The following is a 21,997-nucleotide window of genomic DNA, read 5'->3' on the forward strand; positions in this document are numbered from 1 at the left end:
TAAACCTTCAAATATTTTAGAATTTGAGGTGCTTAAAGAATGCTGCCAGAATTCTCAAGATATATCCAAAAACATCCTCCTTCTCCTCCTCAGAATAATAAGAAGTCTGCAGTAGGTGGAAATACAGAATGAGATCTAGCTGTTCACAAATTTAAACTCATCTAATAAGTTAAACATTTGTTTAAAACTATTTTCTTAATGTAACATGATATGTGAGGTGCATTTTAGTATGAAGCTGCTTATAGAAAAATATGATTTCAGTAAGAATATATATATATATATATACACACACACACACACACACACAGACCTTTCATTGACACACCACCTACAGAATTCATTCTTCACCCCGTCAGGAACGTTGACCTTCACTGTCAGGATCTTCAGATTTTCCCCTCGGTTAATGGCCAGAATCTGAGTGCAAACATAAATGGCAAAGACAGATGACTCACAAAATACCCAAAAGATAAACTTATCAAGTCAACATTTGTATACACATTTGCTTGACATTCTGGAGTAAGTCATGTTGCTTATATAGTAAAACAGTTCACAAAATATTGGTTTGTCTAGATAACATCCAAAATTTAACTTAGATAAAATCACGCCATAGCAGAATACAGTATATTGTTTCACCAGAGTAAAAAATCCCAATTTCATTTTGAGAATCCAGTTTCCCTTTTATTTTATATATATATATATATTATATATTACACACACACATGTACATGTATGTATACATATATTTTACACACACACACACACACAATATATTTAAAAAAAAAAACTAACAGGAAATTAGCCAGTTGTTAATTCACTGATTGATCCACTGAGGTGTTGCCCTCGTACAACCTCAGTTCAAACTTTCACTAAACAAAATGGAAAGTGATTCAAATCAAAACAGGAGACTACAGAAGAGACAGAGCTACATTTATGCTCCTGGTTTCCCTATTTGTACTGACAGCAACCCAAATTAAAATCAGTCCGTTTGTAGCAGAATGTGTGACAAGAAAGGTAATCAGTTTGATTTCTAAAAGTTGAACTTTTCATTACTCACCCCTAGGAAACCTTAATACATTTTGGACCTCATTTTCAAATTAACATTAATATACCAGCCTTTAAATCACTGCACATATTGAAGACACAATCATCTGTGCTCACAAGAGAAAGAATCTGTGCACAAAAGCAGCACTTACACTAATGAACTAGCAAGTCTGGAAAGAAAAAATCTATTTCAATTCTATTTCAATACACATTCTGCGTTTTTTATGGGCATCTGTGACTAACATGCAAATCTGGGATCACAATTCAAGAGGTAATTACTGGAAGTTTGTCCCTATGAACCTAGGATAAATCCCATTTAAGTCAATGGGAGTCCTTCTGTTTGCATCAAGCCCTATACTGATATCTTTTAGACAACGCAACCTCGGAATAAGGAATTTAATAAATGTAAAGCATGCAATTTGCAAGCAACTGCATAGAAGAGAACACTGGTTTTTATGCTTCAGTTTTATTTCCTTTTTTTCTACTAAGTTAAACTCCACCACCACATACTCCTTAAACATTAGAAAATGTAGATTCCATTAAAAAAAGCTGTCAAAAGTTAATATTCCTGTATTGCTGCACATGTTGCTGTGTATTACAGGCCATAAATACTGTCACAACAGAGCATTCTGTGTCAATCATGAACTTTAATTCAATCACTAGCTAACTCAGACATGTCACATATGTTAAATACGATGGTTTAAAATGACTCCAGGACATAGTACCAATTTATATTCCTCAGCTTTACTGTGCTTGTGACATACCAGGCCTGACATATAATTGAACAAAAAAAGCTAATAATAAAAATTGCATGTGAAGTATTATAGCATCGGGTACCTTGACTGCCAAAGCAAACGTTTTCATGCAGAAATTAGAAAGACACATTTTTAACAAATCAAATACTTTCATGTTTATCCCAATTTTATTTATATATAAAAAGACAAAGTTAATGTCAAGCCAAAGTGAAATCAAAATGATGTTCAGGATAAACAACATACTGTATCTGATATAGAATTATAGTGCCACCATTCACAACATTATAATAAAAGGGTCAGTGTTTTAATTAAAACACTTTATTTACAAGGGCTTATAACTAGGCAGTAAAAATGCTCTGAATTGGAACTTAGCAAAAAAAGAGTTCTCTCTCACTAGCAAATGTTTTTACCAACTTTATAATTTAACACTCAATTTAGTCTGTTCTAAATGATGAGTGTCTGCAGAAAAAAAATATAAATTGAAAAGGGCCTCAATTAAATATGGTGAGCAGTTAATCAATTTCCCCACGTAATGCAATGAATGTATTCAATTTTGGCGGCAGATTCCACAAACAGCTACAATAGACATAAACTACATTTTTCTCCACCCTAAATCATGTCTGTATTAACAGACTGGAATGGATCCAATGGATAGGAGTTACACTATCAGACTAGTGATGGGGGAAAAAAACTTCTAATAACAAAACAGGAGCAGGGATTTAATCCAGTGACACAAGGATACACCAGACTCAGTTCTAGCTATTGAATACATAACATCTTGTGTATTATTTCACAGAACTTTCTGATCACATATTTATCAGAGAGCCTTAAAATAAGCAGCAGCAGTCTTGAATTAATATATTCCATTTACATCTTTCAGTAACTTTAAATATCTCTTTTGAATCACACTTTTAAAAATGGTACTGAAGCTATTATGCCTAAACCATGGTATTTTACATATCGGTCTTCCCCTCCCCCCCCACACCCAATTATGTCTTCCTGCCACATGGTATAGAAAAGAAGAACCAAAGAGATTAATGCATAAGCACTAGTATGTTTACAGCAAGTCAGACAATGTCAAGATGTTGTGGTGGAGGTTCAGTCTATTATTTATATTGTGGCAGTGACTAAAATATGCTAAGTGCTGTAATATATAAGTCCCCTACCTGAACAGCTGGCATCCTAAAAGGGCAGTACATGTTAACCTCTTTCCTCTTAGGGTATGTCTACTCGGCAACTAGACACCCGCGGCTGGCATCTAGTTGTTGTGTAGACATACCCTTAGAGAAAAAAAGGTACGTAACTACTATCTTTAATGTACAGCAAAATCTTCTAGACAGGAGGCACCCTCAAGAAAGGTAAAGATATACATACAATGAAGATGACATTGTTTAGTTATTTATCAAGACCTATATTTTAATTTATTTGTTTTATTCAGCAATCAGGAATTATCTTTTTTCTCCATCCAGTTCAGTTCATATCCTTCCTTTGATGCAATTAAAGTTTTCACTAGTACAGTAAAAGCTTTTTTATCCAGCATGTTGGGGCAAGGGGGGGGGGGGGAGGGGAGGAGGAGTGCCAGTAAGTGAAAAATTCCAGTTAACTAAGAGGGAGAGAGTTTGGGCGCAGGGCTGAGGATTGGGGGGCGTGGAGCGCTTGCTCTGGGACGGAGTTTGGGTGCAGGAGGAGGCTTGGGACAGGGGCGTGGGAATGGAGTGCCAGATCTGGGTGGCACTCACCTCGGGCAGCTCCCCACAAGCAGCAACCTGTCTCTGCTGCTCCTAGGCAGAAGCTTGGCTAAGCAGCTCTGCGCACTGCCTCTGCCCACAGGCACCACCCCCACAGCTCCCATTGGCTGTGATTCCTGGCCAATGGGAGCTGTGGAGCCAGCAGTCAGGGCAGAGCAGGGGCAGCATGCAGAGCTGCCTAGCAGCGCCTCCAACTAGGAGCAGCAGGGATAGGTCGCTGCTTGCGGGGAGCTACCCGAAGTGAGCACCACCCAGATCTGGCACTCCCTCCCACGCCCCAACCTCCAGCCCTGAACCCCCTCCCGCACTCCAAACCCCTCATGGACATTCCTCCACCTAGGAGCAGCAGGACCATGTTGCCACTTCCGGGAAGCCACACAGAGCCAGGTCCATGCCAACTGGACTCTAAATCAGACTTTCAATGAAGATCAGAAATGCCGGTTTATAGAGCTTTCTGGCTGGTAAAGTACCAGATAACACAGCTTTTACTGTACAGTGTTACTCACACTACAAATCTAGAACAAGAACAACTTACTGTGTACTTTTATATACATGATTTTATTAGATACATGATTCTGAATGGCAAACAGATACAAAATGAATTTTTGTCAAAGAATAAACAACTTATTCTATTATGTGACAAATAGCATGTGAATGTAATTCAAGATCTTGTAACCTATGTGAACACAGGGCAGAATTAAGGTTGTTCACAGAACTTTATCTATGAGTATTGCCTAACTTGAGTGCTTAGCATTCTCAGTGTAATTTTTATGTAGGGAATTTTTTTTTTTTTTTTTTTTTAATTTCACAGATTCTTCCTAAAGTTTCCAGGTTCCCCACATCATTTACAGACAAGCTTCTTAAAAAACAATGGACTGAAAAAGAGGATTTCTTCTAATGAGTTTATCTATCCCCTCTTCAGTGCACATTATATATGGCCTCCTTAATATGGAAGATCACAACATTCTTTACTGAAAGTCATAATAGGTACAGGAGAAAAGACATTCTTTAAAGAGGAAGTGACTCTCACTGATTTGGAGGGAAGAAGTGCACCACAAGTGAAAGTGCGACCACATAGCTTTCAGGGTTGCAAGGATTAGGTAGGAAATAAATTCAGGGTGGGGAATGACCAAGATTTTCAGAAACTGAGGGCCAAGTTGAAAGAGAAATAAAATACTAGGTGAAAAAACAAAAAACAAAGATTTTTTTTTCCTAGCAAACAAGGTTAGAAAGAGAAAGGTGTTTTGAAATTAGGAAGAGAGTATGACAAGAGAGAAGGTATTTTGTAGGTATTTTGTATTTTTAAAAACAGAAGATCTAGGTTGTAAACTCCATAGGTCACAGACTTGTCACTTAATTATGTTTGTACAGTGCCTAGCACAATGGGACCTAACCCCGGCTGGGCCCTTAGGCACTGCCACAATGCAAACAACACAGACTTTTCAGGAAGTATGACAAAGATTCAGTAGAGTAGAGTTGGCGAGAAGGCAACAAAAGTAAGGTCCAGTGAGGACATAAGCGAATGATGAATCAAAGGAAGTTGGTCATGGATTCACTGGAGATGGGGACTGAAGAAAAGTTTATAGGCTGATCAAGATAGAAAAAGGCTCCTAGTTTTGCAAAAGCAATAGAGGCACACTCCTTTGTTGTTGTTGTTGGTTTTTGTTGTTTAATCTTCAAAAAGGAGAGAGAAACAAAATCCTGGACAATTTCCCAAGAGATCCTTCTACTTTTCAAGAGGAACACAACATAAAATGTGCATTTTAAAAAACCCTTAGATTACTGAAGCTGCAAGAATTCTTTAAAAGTTTAAATTTACTTTTTCACCATTTATGATGTTAAATTAATTTTTCACTCTTCACTCAGTTTGGACAATGAAAATAAACTAGTCAGTCACTTTTAAAAAAAAAAATTAGGCAATTAAGTGTTCTGGTTCTCACGCCCTAGCACGATTTTCACATTTACAACATTATAGAAGAATATTTTAAAAACCATTCATATAAATCTCAATTTCACTTTTTTAAAGTAAATTTGGAGCCTTTGTTTTTGTAGAGAAAAGCTTGCAAATGTGGCTCAAAAAGCAGAAGGGAAATAAGAAGCACTCAAATGTATTTAATTACTTGATTTTCAGGATTTTAATGGGGTTTTCAAGCCAATCTCATGATTCTGGTGGGCCTGACTCATGAGTCTAACATAATACTGCTCTCAGAAAAAGACTCCAGACACTGAGAAAGTAATAGTTAGCACCTATGCATTTTGAAATCACATACTGTGCAAACAAAACACACACTTTAGTGTGTTCTTTGTCCCCCTCTATGCGGAGTCACCAGAGGGCATCAGTTTCTAACCCTTCCCAGCTACAGGACCTGGTTCTTTAACTTAAACTGTAGAGGCTCATGCTTTCAGCTCTGGAGGTCCTTTCCGGGTTCAATCTCATGCCATGACCGAGATGGAGTCATCACACAAACATGCATTGATCATTTTAGTGTTCTATGAAACTGTGATGGAGACTATAGAACACTTGTGGCATTTAAAATAAGATTAAGACAAAGCACTAGAAAACGTGTTAGGGAAATAATCCTGAAGTGGGGCTAGTCGAAAAAAGGTAACAGGGTTTTTCTCTCTCTAATTTGCATGATTTCAATGTGATGAAACGTGGATAGATGTTGATTTATTCTTAATAACTCAGTGAGCCCTGTTAGGACACATTGTGTGATCTTATATCTTTATTACGCATTTTAACAGCAATCTATTTCTGCCTCCACTTCAGTAATGGAGAAACTGATCAGTTTGCAATGGTTGAAGTTTTCTTTTTTCAAATGAAAAACAATCTCCGATAGGGATTTACAAACTGGTCACACCACAGTATTTTATGATAGAATATGAATGATTTACAAGAAATACCATAAAAATGATAGTCTAGGCTTGAGCTAATTGAGCTCTTCAGACTTCATTAATGTAAACCTCTGCAGATCAATTACTGTAAAAATATGATAAAATGCTATAAACATTGACACTTAATAAAAAGAGCATAGCAGGGACCTCTTACACATTTACACCAAGGGTTTGGATATTAAAACTATTAGTAATAATTTCATCCTTTCCCCAATACCCAGATTGCTAGAAATAATGTAATCTTTGTATTATTACAAGTGAACTAATTTCAAACCTCAGTACCTCTCTGGCAAGTATTCAGCATGACAAATCCACTTTAAAACACACAGGAGAATTCAAACCAAAAGTCAAAATCAACTTTAGCAGGCAAAACCTCACATGGCTTTTTAAAATGGCAACAGGACAAGCCCATGAAGACAGTGTGACTGAAATAAAGAAATGTTATTCAAGAGCAGAAGCAGAAACAGCCATCTACAAATCTAGACACTTCCTGTGGATTAACGAAGGTTCTTCGTTTAAATAATACAACAGTGGCCAGAAGGTACACATGTTGCCTGTCACCCCATCAGGGCAGAATTCTCTACACTTAGAATATTCAGAGCAATACCTGAAGTGCGCATCTCTCTTTCTGAGATTAAGAATTTGGAGTAGCATATGTACTGATGGGCGTGTAAGACATTGCACATCAATGGAGAAAGCGCCGCTCCAGTGCCGAAATTGCTTTCTTTCCATATTCCCTTTTGAAGTCCTACAGCTCTATAGTTATCATTCAAGACTATCAGAGAGACCTCACAGATCAGAAGACTGATCACCTGCCAAACAAGAAAAATATCACCTATGTCTTCAGTATGTTATATGCTGAATGTTTCCCTTAACCTTGTTATTTGAAGCATTCAGCACAAGTGAAATTGCTGAATACTTTTTTTTTTTTTTAGGTACTATATTTGCAGGTCACCTTTAACTACAATTATCTAACCTTTTCTTGCTGCTTTGCACCAATTTCAACTGACAGGTGTAATGCTGAGCAGCTCAGAGCACTCTTTGCCCATGTGGATGAGCCACTCAGTGTTGCAGCAAACAACAGAAGAAGACATGACCAATGAACTACCAAGAAAAAAGTGTGTTTAATTCTATTTCACAGTTTTTTAAATCCAGCTAGAGCTCTTAGTGAAAAACTAGTAAAGTAACCTATATTCTTTCTTATCCTTGTCAGGATAAACTACTTAACCTTCCCCCTTTTCCTCCAAATGCTTGGTACCTGCTTCTTGAAAAAACAGAGCATGTGCCATATTATCCTTCAGCAAATGGATCTCACTGGTATTGAGCACTCTCCTGCCAACTCTTTAAATACATTTGCTTTAATTAGACACTTCAATTAGACAAACACTCCTGAGTATTCAATTCCCACTTAATTTTTTAACATGTGGTTTAACCTTCCAAGTTACTTTTCCAAGAAACGAGAGTCTTTCATTAACTGAGGTGACTGAACAGTGAAATAAAAAAAATGGGTAAACTCAATTTTTAAAGGAAATACATATGGTAGCATATTTTTCTAGGAGATGCATAAATGCTGTCAGTTACCATTATAAAGAAAATCAATAGCATATTTATAATGCGTACCTGGTGATGCTGAATGTTCTTAATATTGCAAGAAAAATTCTGGTACAGTTGAAATTTGTTAACATCTTTCTCATTTACATTTTTTGATGACACTTTTGCCAAGGCTGACTGGATACATATGTACCTTTGCTGACATCTAAATACAAAGAAGAGTAAGTTAATTGGGCGATATGACATGAAGCCTTTAATAGTGTAACTGGAGTTTGTGTTAAAACACAAAATCCTAAAGAAATAAATAGCTGAGAATATTGTTTTCAATTGCATTTTATGTCATAATCATCATAAGGAGAATTGCATAATATGTCTTAGGAATGAGAATGAAATAATAAGACATAGTTAATATACGGCCAGCAAAACAATTTCAAGGAGAGCTCAGAAAAGCTGAGCCTTATCCTTCTCAAGAGTGATCCAAGTGGGGAGCCCAAAGGCTCCTTTTACATTGCAGTTTGGTGGGTTTTCACTAGCCAAGAGATGACAGTATTGTGGATGAGAAGCAAGTTTTAATTCTTATGAAACTGGCTGGTCCCAAAGGTTTTTTAAGCCTGGAGACTAGCCATTTTTGAAGGTTTAGGAAGGCTCCCCACTTTAGGAATAGCTATTTTGGAACAGCTCCTCATGTGAACATACTATCTAAAATATGCCGGAAGAGAGTGTTTACATCAAGGTGTTATATCCAGTAGCTAAATAACACTGGAGTAGCTATTCCGGAATGGCTATGCTGGATAATTTCCCCAAGTAGGCAAGCCCTTAGGCACTTGGGAGCCTAAGTCTCACTGAAAGTCAATTAGGTGCTTTTGAAAATGTTACCCTTAGTCTTTAACGATTTCTATCCAGACTCCAGTTTTAAAATGGTATTTAAAAACCAGTTATGAAAGTTATAACCTGTCCACGTTTGGTGCAACCAAACGAAACTGTTTTTTATAATATTTTTTAAAATGTCATTCCAATTTACCATGCAAAAAACGATCCTGTTAACACTGTGTGTTAAATTATAATTCCTCTTTTCAACATAGACCACTCCCTTAAACAACTGTTTGTTTTAAAACAGTCCTAAATCAATTATTCATTCTAACCTCACTGCACATAATGTTATTATAAAGTTCAAATACAAAAGGAAAAAGCTTTCAGGTATGTTTATTTCTCCTGTCATTTCATACAGATAGAGTTCAGAGGTTGCAGAACGCTGCAAGGATATAAACTGTTTCGCAAATGCCTACATTTCACTTTGTATGCAGTATTGTTATAGCCAGGTTGGTCCCAGTATATTAGAGAGGAGGTCCAATAAAAGATATTACCTCACCCACCTCGTCTCTCTAAATTTCACTTTAGCATTTAACCAAACTCAGTAATCACTTGCTTCTTTGCATACCCTGCTCCAGTGGGATTTATGGCTTTATAATAGTAGATGGAATATGTGCTAGACAGCTAAATTTTAGGATACCCTTTAAAAAAAGAAAATGTTCCATGGCAACAATTCTTAATTTGTAGTTTAGACTGATACAATAGAACAGTGTTTCTCAAAATATGAGTGTGTAGGACATCAGTGTTCCATTAAGAATTTTCTGTTATCTGCAGAACTACATATTTTGAGAACAAAGTAGTAAAAGAACGGGGTGGCTAGCCCACAAGAGCATCTCTCTCACGCAAAGCAGCCTTCAAAATGAAATGTTAAAGATCCGCCACACTGCTGCATTCCATTCTCTCATTTATAAAGGACAGGTTGCTATTTGTCTGTCTTTTGTGGTTTATAATTAGGGCCCTATCAAATTCACTGTCCATTTTGGTCAATTTCACAGCCATAGCATTTTAAAAATCGTAAATTTCATTATTTCAGATATTTAAATCTGAAATTTCATGGTGTTGTAACTGTAGGGGTCCTGACCCAAAAAGGGGCTGTGAGGGGAGGATGGTCGCGAGGTTGGCGGGGGGGTCACGGTATTGCCACTTTGCTACCTTCAGAGCTGGGCCCTCAGTCCACAGCTGCCACTTTCCAGATACCCAGCTCTGAAGGCAGCAGCACAGAAGTAAGGGTGGCATGGTATGGTATTGTCACCTTTACCTCTGAACTGGTGCTGACAGGGCGCTGCTTTCAGAGCTGGGTGCCTGGCCAGCAGCTGCTGCTCTCCAGCCACCCAACCCTGAAGGCAGCACAGAATTAAGGATGGCAATATTGTGACCCCCTACAATAACTTTGTGACCCCCCCAGCCCCCTTTTGGGTCAGGACCCCCAGTTTGAGAAATGCTGGTCTCCCCGGTGAAATCTGTAGAGTATAGGATAAAAGTACACAAAAGATCAGATTTTACCGGGGAGACCAGATTTCACGGTCTAAGACATGTTTTTCATGGCAGTGAATTTGATATGGCCCCATCTATATCATCAGCCAGTCAGATCCTACCCAATTCACAATGAGGTATACTGCTAAAAAAAATTACTTTTTCTGGATAAATTGCTCCATATTGATAACAGTTGCACTAAATCTGTTTTCTATTCCAACCAGAATGCAAGAGAGTAATAACAACACTGCAAGAGTAACTGTCACTCTACTGCATCGATATTCATCAGATAAAGCAATTAAATCTAAGTCAGCATTTGGTATAACAAAAATAAATTCATTCTACTCAAATGTAGTCAAAGATCAACGTCTCCTGCTTTGAAAATAAATCTCTCTGCTTTGCTTTGGCATTTATATTAAAGCAGGAGACTATTATCTTCACACTGTTTTAATTATACTGATACTATGCTTTAAGAATTAAACCATAGAAAATTCGCCATTAACCTTTATAGGCTGCATCAAGCCCTGGCCTAAGTGAGCGCAACTGAAGTAAAAGGGGTTGCACCTGATTACACTAGGTCTCAGGTTGGCCCTGAGGGCCTAATCTGTATGCATACTACTTACTGGCAAGCACTTGAAAAGCTGCAATGTGAGGAAGCTGCAAGGGATGGAAAATTTTCTTTCCAATTTTCAATCCCCCTAAAACTGAGAGGGAGAACAATTCACGGGGCTATCATGACTGAAGCTGGTGAGAGACATTCTAAATCCAGGCTTTGGGAGATTAAATATCCTGTCCTGATCACAACAGATTTCTTCTATTCTGGTCCTGAATAAATTTGCCAGGCACAGGACTAAGGACTGTGTGTATGCAGAGAGAGGGATAAGCCAACAATACTTCTTTCCCAGCATTTGCGTGGGGCAAATTCTCTGGCCAAACACAAAGAGACAGAATTTGGCCATATAACCTGCAAAATAAGTGACTGACCATGAAACTTTGAAACTTACAGTACCCTGATGAAATCCAGTGTATCCTTATCTTTAGCAAACATGTCAGCAAGGATGTGTTGTACTCCAGCCTCTACTTCCTGAATGGTTGTAAGTCCTTAAATGAAAACATACTGTTAATTATTATAAAGAATCTAAAAACCCGAACATAACTAAGTAATCACATCAGTAATAAAACATATCCCTAAATACATACAAGCGGAAAGGAAATAAATACAAGATACTAGAACAATCTGGACTGTTGCAGTAAAAAAACCAAATTGATGGAATTAGCAAATATCATCTGGCCATCACTTCCAAAACATCTAAAATTAATATCAGATTATTAACTATGTTACTGTAAAAAAAGGCAATGTTAACTGAGAGAAGGATATCAAACATCAATACCTTATTCTAAAAGCACTTGCTTGGGCTTCACATTTATTATACATTAGAAATAATAAAGTTAGATATTTGTATACAGATTAAGAGAGTTCACGCAAGATAAGTAAGCAAAAGAGAGGATCACACGCTTCCACTACCTACCATGTCACTTTTTTAAAGCATACTACGTTGTTGCAATCCTGAGTACTTTTCCACAAAATGCTACAAACTTCAGTATTACATGGGGAGCACATTGCAATCCCTGTATTAAGGCTGCCTGATCTTCCCGATGCTTTTTTGTTCTGTTTTTAATTATTTCAACCATTTTGCTCAGTACAGATGTAAGTCTTAGAGGGTCTGTTATTCCAAGGATTATTCCTATAGCCTTTTTTTTTAAAATATAGGTACAAAAATGTTTGCTACACCCCAATTGTGTGGAACACTGGCTGTTTTTAATGAGAGATTGCAATATTTTTGTTAGTAGCTCAGCCATTTCAGCTTCTTCAGAACTCTTAGACGTACCTTCTGACCTGGTGACTAATTTGCTTTGTAAATTATCAGTTTGCTCCTCAGCCTCTTTTTCTGACACCACAGACTCAAAGTACCTCCTCTTTATTACCAGAAAGGAGCACGTCCAGGTTAGAAATCCCCTGAACAAGCTCAGAGGTGAAGAGGGACGTAAAGAAATAATTTCACATCTCAGCAATGTCTTTATCTTCCTTAATTGCTCCTTTTAATCCCCGATAATCCAGCAGACCCACCAATTGTTTTGCAGGTTTCCTGCTTCTGATACACTTCATGAATTCTAGACTCACCTGTTAAACCAATACTGTCCCTCACAACTCTGCAAGGCTTCATGTCCCACCGAGAGCAATCAAGCCAAGCAAAAACTCATATCTTCAATACTGCACACTCAAGTTTAACACCATTTAGCTGCACTACTTCTCAAAAGAATCTGCCAAATCTACGTGCCTAAATCTGCTGATCGTAAAACAGACTATTTACATATATGTAAAGCACTGTTCCAGAGTGTTACACCCTCCAGTGATTGGTCCACAAAGGTAACAGCCTAATCCTGCAACCAAGTTTATTACAGTTAATCCTTTACTTCAAATACTAGAAGTCTGTGCTGCAGTGCTGAAATTTTAGAATTTAAGCTCTGCTGCTGGTGCATGGGATGAGGCACCACAGTTACACATTACAGAATTTGTTCTTGCCTTTTTTTCTTTTTAAAATAAAAAGTAGAGAGAGTTACACAGAAAAAAGCTTCAACGAACGTGAAGGTCAAGCACTCCAGATTAGGAAATACCAGAACTAAGGCTGCCAAAGCAACCTTAATTCTATGCACTCATGCATATGCACCATGACCTAGCCTCTAATAATATGATCGAATGCTACCTCTTCCTATAGAATTCTTGCTCAGTGAATGAGAACTGAAAGGCACAGGAAGACAGAGGCACAATTTGTCTTCTGGTTAAGGGAGGTCCACATGAGCAGGGGAACTCTGTTCTATCCCTGGCTCTGCCAGATTTTCTATATGATACTGGTCAAGTTTACTAAACCAAAATTTTGGCCAGGGCCAACAATTGTATATCCTTCATTTTTGGAATGCCCAACTTGACATGAGGTCTCATTTTAAGAAGTGATGGGGCACTTGCAGTCCTGAAGACTGCAGAAGTTATGAGTGCTCAGGATCTCTGCCAGTAAGGCGGCATGGCCTGGAGGAACTAGAAGGTCTCACCTTCTAAACCTGGCTCTCCAGAGACAACATGCAGCCTTATGCAAATCTGTTTCAGGGCTGGTCTACACTACGGGGTGGGAGGAGGGAGAAATCAATCTAAGTTACACAACTTCAGCCATATGAATAACGTAGCTGAAGACAACTTACTTAGATCTACTTACTGCGGTGTCTTCACTGCAGTGTGTCGACAGGAGATGCTCTCCCATCTATACTAGACACGATAAATTGACCCCCGCTGGATCAACTGCTGCCTGTCGATCCAGCCCGTAGTACAGACAAGCCCTAAGTTTCTTCACATGTAAAATGGGTATTCAATCTCTTAACATCTGCACAGGGCTCTGAACAGACAGAAAGCTATAAAAATGCTTCGTACTCTGAAAAACCTAGGTTTCTCAAATTGGGCAAGCTGGAATAACTGGCCCTATACATTTACCATAATTGTAAGCTCAGCTGTGAAAACTGAGAAAAATACATAAAATAAATAAACTATAACAATCACAAAGTCAACAGGAAAAAGTGCAAAAGGAAGACCAAATTAGTCAAAAGAAAGGGCCTACTGATATAATTCAAGGACTGTGCTAAGATCATGCCTGGTACACAAGAACAGAGAGAGACTGGAAATCAACCAATCAAAATTGGTGTTTCAGAAATTAGGCCTAACTGGTGGATCAAGTAATGAGAGTAGGGGTTGTTCCACACATCACTGCTTTTTGGGATTGTCATAAATATAAAGGGAAGGGTAAACCCCTTTGAAATCCCTCCTGGCCAGGGGAAAGCTCCTCTCACCTGTAAAGGGTTAAGAAGCTAAAGGTAACCTCGCTGGCACCTGACCAAAATGACCAATGAGGAGACAAGATACTTTCAAAAGCTGGGAGGAGGGAGAGAAACAAAGGGTCTGTGTCTGTCTTTATGCTGGTTTTCTGCCGGGGATAGACCAGGAATGGAGTCTTAGAACTTTTAGTAAGTAATCTAGCTAGGTATGTGTTAGATTATGATTTCTTTAAATGGCTGAGAAAAGAATTGTGCTGAATAGAATAACTATTTCTGTCTGTGTATCTTTTTTGTAACTTAAGGTTTTGCCTAGAGGGGTTCTCTATGTTTTTGAATCTAATTACCCTGTAATATATCTACCATCCTGATTTTACAGGGGGGATTTCTTCATTTCTATTTACTTCTATTTTTATTAAAAGTCTTCTTGTAAGAAACTGAATGCTTTTTCATTGTTCTCAGATCCAAGGGTTGGGTCTGTGGTCACCTATGCAAATTGGTGAGGCTTTTTATCCAACATTTCCCAGGAAAGGGGGGGTGCAAGTGTTGGGAGGATTGTTCATTGTTCTTAAGATCCAAGGGTCTGGGTCTGTAGTCACCTAGGCAAATTGGTGAGGCTTTTTACCAAACCTTGTCCAGGAAGTGGGGTGCAAGGTTTTGGGAAGTATTTTGGGGGGAAGGACGCGTCCAAACAGCTCTTCCCCAGTAACCAGTATTAGTTTGGAGGTGGTAGCGGCCGGTCCAAGGACAACGGGTGGAATATTTTGTACCTTGGGGAAGTTTTGACCTAAGCTGGTAAAGATAAGCTTAGGAGGTTTTTTATGCAGGTCCCCACATCTGTACCCTAGAGTTCAGAGTGGGGGAGGAACCTTGACAGGGATACATAATAAAAGACAGACAACAAGGGAGGAGGCTACTGTGATGCTGGCTGACTGAAAAAGTGGAAGGAGCATGCTTCACCATCATGGTTGCCACCCCACTGTCTTCTGGGACTCCGTACCTTCTTCATCCCGATCCGAAGGCATATTCTGATCAGACTGGACCAGAGGGAGAAACCCTGATGACATTGCCACCTCCACTGGCTTCTGCTAAATCCCAACCATCACCTGGGAAGGGAAACCTCTCGTCCCTCACCACCAAATCCGTTAATTTCCTTCCCTACCTTATTTCTTCTCCTTCCCATCCACAAGAACATAAGAATGGACATACTGGATCAGACCAATGGTCCATCTAGCCAATATCCTGTCTTCCAACAGTGGCCAATGCCACATGCTTCAAAGGCAATGAACAGAACAGGGCAATCAAGTGATCCATCCCCTGTCATCCAGTCCAAGCATCTGAAGTCAGAGGCTTTCAGACACCAGAGAATGGGGTTGCATCCCTGACCATCTTGGCTACAAGAGTCATTGATGGACCTATCCTCCATGAACTTATCTAATTCTTTTTGAACCCAGTTATAGTTTTGGCCGTCACAACATCCCCTGGTAATGAGTTCCACAGGTTGACTGTGCATTGTGTGAAGAAATACTTCCTTTTGTTTGTTTTAAACATGCTGCCTATTAATTTCATTGGGTAACTCCTAGTTCTTTGTGTTCTATGTGAAGGAGTATATAACACTTCCTTATTCTCTTTCTCCACACCATTCATGATTTGCTAGATCTCCATCATATCGCCCCTTAATTTCCTCTTTTCCAAGCTGAATAGTCCCCATCTCTTTAATCTTTCCTCACGCATTAAGTTGTTCCATACCCTTAATCATTTTTGTTGCCCTTCCCTGTACCAACTCCATCAATGCCAGTCCCAAGCCCAGATCAAAAAGGAGGAGTGTTGGTTGATGTGGTGGCTTCCACTCACCATTAAAAAAAAAAGAAAAAGGTCTAGCTACAGAAACTACTCACATAAAACAAAAATCATGGCCTGAGGAGGATGGAAAGCGTTCAGATGCGCACATGACAGTGAGTGATCAAGTCCATCAGGAAGTCACCCACTCGATGGTCCAAATTCTGATGGCCAAAAAGAGTACATCCATAGCTACCTGGACTGTACGAACTCTAAATAGTGCAGGAAAATTAGCACATGTAATCAAAGAAATGGATCAATATAAAATTGACATCCTAGGACTTCATAAAGTTAGAGAAAAAGATCAAGGTATGATAACATCTGGAGAAAAAACAATGTTATATTCAGGTGGAACCAAACATAAGAGAGGTGTAGGAATCATCATGAATAGCTCTGCAAAGAAATCACATGTGAATTGGCAGCCAATATCAGATAAGCTACTGGCAGCTAGAGTCCACTCTCTGCACATCAAGCTCACCATAGTCCAGGCATATGCTCCAACAAATGATGCAGCTGAAGAGGACAAAGAGATTATATACAGAATTGAACAATGTAATGAAAGAAATACCAGACCATGATCTTGTCCTGTTTATGGGAGATTTTAATGTCCAGATCAGAAATGAAAGACGAGGTTGGGAAATAGTCATCGGCCCACAGACAATGGCACAAGACTTCTTGAATTTTGTGCCGAAAACAATCTTAGCATCTGCAATTCTTTCTTCCAACATAAAAACATACACAAAAAAACATGGATTTCACCAGATGGCCAAACACAAAATGAGATTGACTATATCAGTGTTAGACACAAGAGTATTCAGAGGAGCAGATATAGGGAGTGATCACTATTCGCTGAAAGCAAACATCAAATTGAAGTTAAAGCGCTTAAAAAGAAAGAATGTGCTGAGAATGGAAAAAGAACGCTTACCAAATACTGCCCTTGAATGGAAGCCAGAAAATGCAAGAAGAGAGGAAGACTGCGAATAACATGGAAACAAATAGCTCTGAACAACATCAAGCCCCTCAACATGAAATGGGAAGATTTGGAGAGAAGGACAATTTACAGGCAAGGATCACAAATGTGGGTAGCCCAATGTGCAACAAAGCACGGGATGGAGGTCTAAGGTCTAAGGTTCCCTGTACCTTTTCCATTTCTAATATATCTTTTTCGAGATGGAGTGACCAGAACAGCATGCAGTATTCAAGGTGTTGGTGTACCATGGATTTATATAGTTGCATTATGATATTTCCTGTTTTATTATCTATACCTTTCCTAATTGTTCCTAATATTCTGTTAGCTTTTTTGACTGCCACTGCACATTGGGTGGATGTTTTCAGAGAACTATCCACGAGGACTCAAGATCTCTTTCTTGAATGGTAACATCATTTTGCATGCATGGCTGGGATTATGTTTTCCAATGGGCAACACTGAATTTCATTTGCCATTTTGTTATTCAGTCACCTAGTTTTGGGAGAGCCCTTTCTAACTCTTTGTAATCTGCTTTGGACATCTTGAGTAATTTTGTAACATCTGCAAATTTTGCCACCTCACTCTTTAACCCTTTTTTCAGATCATTTATGATTATGTACTGGTTTCAGTACAGATACCAGAGGGACACTGTTATTTACCTCTCTCCATTCTGAAAACTGACCATTTATTCCTAACCTTTGTTTCCTGTCTTTTAACTAGTTACTGATCCACGAGAGGTCCTTCCCTCTTCTCCTTTGACAGCTTAGTTTGTTTAGGAGTCTTCAAGGAAAGATTTTGTCAAAGGCTTTCTGAAAGTCCAAGTACATTAGATCCACTGGATCACTCTTGTCCACATGTTCGCTGACTCACTCAAAGAATTCTAGTAGATTGGTGAGTCATGACTTCCCTTTACAAAAGCTGTGTTGACTCTTCCCCAACATATCATACACTTTTGCCCTCTCCCTCTCCTTTGCCTTCTAATAGAAGTCTGAATTAGCTGGCCAAGACTGTATATTTTGCAACACTGCTGTAAGCCTATGACCAGAAAGGCAGCTAAATGCAATGCCCTAAACAGCCTAATGCTAATACAAGTTTACCAGGTTGCAGAGTGACTGAAAAGACCATGTGCTGTGCCTGTGTTTTTCAGCAGCGAGGTTGCAAGTGAACGTCAACACCAAGACAGAAGCTGCATTTTTTAATCTTTGCTGTTCTCTTCTTTTCCCTTGTGTATGTGTTTGTCTTGTTTTCTAGACAACAGAACTGGACTTCAGCAACACCACCACCACCGATAGCTCCAGCCCACCTCAACTAACTTCTTCTCTCCTTTCCAAAAGCACAGTTATTACCATTGAGAAGACAAACAAGGGCGGGTAGGCGTGGGAGGAGTTCCTTTAAATGTAAAGTGGTTTAATCATTTTTCCTTCTTTTTCTGCATCTTTAATAAAAGGTTAAAAGAATTCTTAAGGGTGCGTTGACCATGGTAATAAGCATGCTAAGGTTTCTGTATACAAAATGCCAAATCTTGTTTAAAACTGTTTAATGTTGGACAGTTTCAGTGTCATGTTAACACCTTTTACTCTTTGGGTTCTTTTATTCTATCTAAATTAACAGAACAAGCAGCAAGTTATTGAGCAAATCAAAATAGTGGTAAACTTTGCCCTTAATCTCTGTGTGTCAGTTTCCCATTTACAAAAAAAGGATGCAAATCTTGCCTATTAAACATTCATTCATGTTTGTGAGGTGCTCAGACACTACAGTGACTGGCACCATAGAAAAGCATGTGAGGAAATGAATAATTCCGTATCCACTGCAGAATTTGGATGGGGTGCAGTAAATGAAGGATACATCTGCACATTGGATGATGAGGGTAAGAGAAATATTGAAGAGCTATCCGCTGAGTGAGCCCCATCTAGCCTGAGCCCTGCTGGAGGAAGGAGTCCTGTGTTAAAAATTGTATGTGATCATGTACTTCACAATTATATTAGAACACATATGCACAAAGGAGCAGAATGAAGACTGCAGACAGCCTAAATTCTGGCATTTCATAATTTTGAATGCTCGACTTTGCAACCTAAACAACATATTTTTAATTCAGAGTTTGTTCTTTTTTTAATAGATAACATATTATTAGGAATATTCTAAAAATACCAACTGAGAAATTAAAAGCCATAAGCCAGAGTCGCCTGGGACCTTTTTTGCATGACTAGGAGCTCAGTCCCATGAGATCAAACACAATTTATTCTCCTCTCATACTGCATGCAGGCTGTCAACCTGGCTGTCACCCCTGATACCCGATTCATATCTGTATGTCGTTTGTAAAATGCCTCATGGTCCTTTAGGATGAAAGGCATAATATAAATGCAAGCTCCGATTCTCTATTTCTAGCAGAATATTGAAAAAAGGTTTGTTCATTCCAAATGTGAAAAATGACAATGATTCATGCTACTCCAATAAGTGACAGTCCCTTTTGAATGCAACCATTGGTACTCCTGATAATTCATCCCCGCTTTCATTACAAACACTTCCCTTCGGCACTGCCACTCTCCCAGCACAATCAGTTATCCGGCAGTACAGCACACAGCAATGCTTGCAACATCTTGCTTTACGAAATATTGCAGCACTCTAAAATGTGACATTTAATCAATCAGAAACTTTGCCAATAGATTCACAATACTAAATTTGGACCAATTTAACTTTACCATTTTAGTTAATCTTTATATTTTGATTGCTGTTTATAATGTGGGATGAGTAAGAGTCAGTATCAACAAGCAGTTTCAGCATATGCATGGTAAAAAAGGTGACATGGAAAAGAAGATGCGCATACACCATAGAACAGTCACTAACAATCCTGGTGGTTTATTGTCAAACTGTTCACTACAAATAATCGCATTTTCAAAGACAGAATCAATTCTGCAGAATATAAATGTGACACAAGTAGTAGTTAGAGCACCCATTCCGATACCAGACTGCCTTCTCTCCAGCACCATCAATATCCACCCAGCACTTAAAGGGTTCCCACTCACTCCCAATCACCAAAACACAGACATTTTTAGGATGTGCCTTGGTGGATGAAATTTGCCTCAGTGCAGATTCCTGCACAAGATCCTTTATAACACTGGCAAGGGTTTAAGTGGGGTTGGAACCTTAGACAGGCCCTCTGTGCTGCAATGAAATTCACCCTATATTTCCTCATGCCACAGTCCCTGTAACAGGTGCTCATTTTTTTAGACAACAGATGACTGATTTTCAACTTGGCTTTTTCTATTGCATCTATCGCTGAAGTCTCTAAGCAATGTAAGATATTCTCATACTAACTTTCAATAGTATAAGGACAACTCATAAATAAAGCTGTTCTTTATTTAAGGTATGTTCTAATTCCCATTACTGCATACAGGAACTGAGTACTTACCTTTGACATTAGGCTTAATGTAAGAAAACAGACTGAGTTCTACTGGGTTTTCAATGAGAGATATGGCCGCAGGTTCTAATCCCAGTTGTTTGGCCCTTTGAGCTTTGGTGCCTTTACTTCCAGTTTTATATGGTGCAGACTGGGGAGGGAAAAGAATAGTTGTAAAATGTATTGTTATTTAAAAAGGCAGAGATCAACATTTCTGCCAAATCTAAGCTAGGCAACATATTTTGGGTCAACCGGAACATTTGTAAATGTGTGTCAAATTCACCAAATTGTTTCAGTCAAAAATACCCCCCAAAAGCAAAACATTTTGTCTTGACCTCCTCTAAATGAAAGGTTTCAATTTTTTGATTCAAAATGACTTTTTATTTCAAAATATACTTCAGTTTATTTACAAAACACAAAAAAGCTCAAAAAAATAAACAAAATGTTTTGTTCAATCCTAAACTATTCTTTCCCCATTTTTCAGAATGGCCAGTGAACCACAAATCAGTTATTCTCACAGCACTAGTCAGAGCTACAGTTTTTCAATACCTCTTCTTTAATTGTGCAAGATAAAATTTTACGAACATATTTAAAAAAAGAGACACTAACCACATGGTCCAATTCATCCAAAGTTTTGCAGTTTAATAAGGCTGTTAATAGACTTCCCGATAGCTTTCCTTCTTTCTTTATCTTCTGTATTGTTACATGTGTCTTCTTTGCAACAGTACTACAATACATGGGATTTATGTTAATAAATAATCACATTTCAAATCAGATGAAAAAGATTATCACTAAATGTGGTCCAACCCACTGGATCTCATGACAGCATGTTGTTGAGGCAGTGTGTTTGGCCTCAGAAGCCATGGAAGACTACACCTTATATCAGCCTCAAGGAACCCACTCTGACTAACGTTGTAGAAATCCTAATAATTTCGCTCCCATTTTAATATTTGTTCAACAATCAACAAAGCTTGCAATAGTTGGGGGGAGGATCTAGAAACCAAGCAAAGGGTGTCAAGCTAAGTATTTTATGCTTTGATGTTCCTTGTAACACTGCCACCTTGTGATCCAAGTGCAGCAACTCTGACACTTCATCTAAATAAGAATTTCTATTAACTACCTGGGAGCTAAATCCCAGGGTGATGAGCACCTGGAACTCTTGCTCAAGTCAACAGGAGCTGCAGATGCTCAGCACCTCTCAGGATCCATCTCTACAGTAGCAGAGAGTATTAGGGACGTCTTACGGTCCAGCAGCCACTAGGAAGTGAAATCATTACAAAACACTTGAGTTGGTCTGACAGTGGAGGACAATGGCACACATAATACTGCGTGCCCTCCCTGAACCCCCTTTCCTGTCCCAGGCATTCTCACCTATCTGGGGGGATCCCCTACTCCAACAACAGCCAGGCCTGGAAGGGGGAAATCTCAGCACATAGAACCATTACGTCTGTTCCTTGCCCACCTAGAGCACATCAAACATATTTTCAAAAGACACGCTAACCACTGCATCAAGTAGGAACTATGGCAGCCCCGAGTGCCTCTATGGTGGAGTCTGAACTAACAGAGAGCTGTGGGCTGCTTCAGC

At 38.8% G+C, this 21,997-nt stretch overlaps 1 protein-coding gene across 1 annotated transcript in view; it reads right to left on the reverse strand.

Moving 5' to 3' along the window:
- The window catches only part of SRBD1 (S1 RNA binding domain 1), a 227,030-nt gene that overhangs the window by 173,378 nt on the left and 31,655 nt on the right, over positions 1-21,997 (reverse strand). The window contains exons 8-12 of the mRNA XM_073339107.2: positions 21,022-21,139; positions 20,425-20,563; positions 11,338-11,434; positions 8,060-8,195; positions 311-414 (exon numbers count right to left, since the gene is read on the reverse strand). Coding sequence (XP_073195208.1) covers positions 311-414; positions 8,060-8,195; positions 11,338-11,434; positions 20,425-20,563; positions 21,022-21,139 — 594 coding nt within the window. The remainder of the gene's footprint in view (positions 1-310; positions 415-8,059; positions 8,196-11,337; positions 11,435-20,424; positions 20,564-21,021; positions 21,140-21,997) is intronic.

The sequence above is a fragment of the Lepidochelys kempii genome, chromosome 3 (genome assembly GCF_965140285.1).
Source record: "Lepidochelys kempii isolate rLepKem1 chromosome 3, rLepKem1.hap1, whole genome shotgun sequence".
NCBI classification, from domain to species: domain Eukaryota; kingdom Metazoa; phylum Chordata; order Testudines; family Cheloniidae; genus Lepidochelys; species Lepidochelys kempii.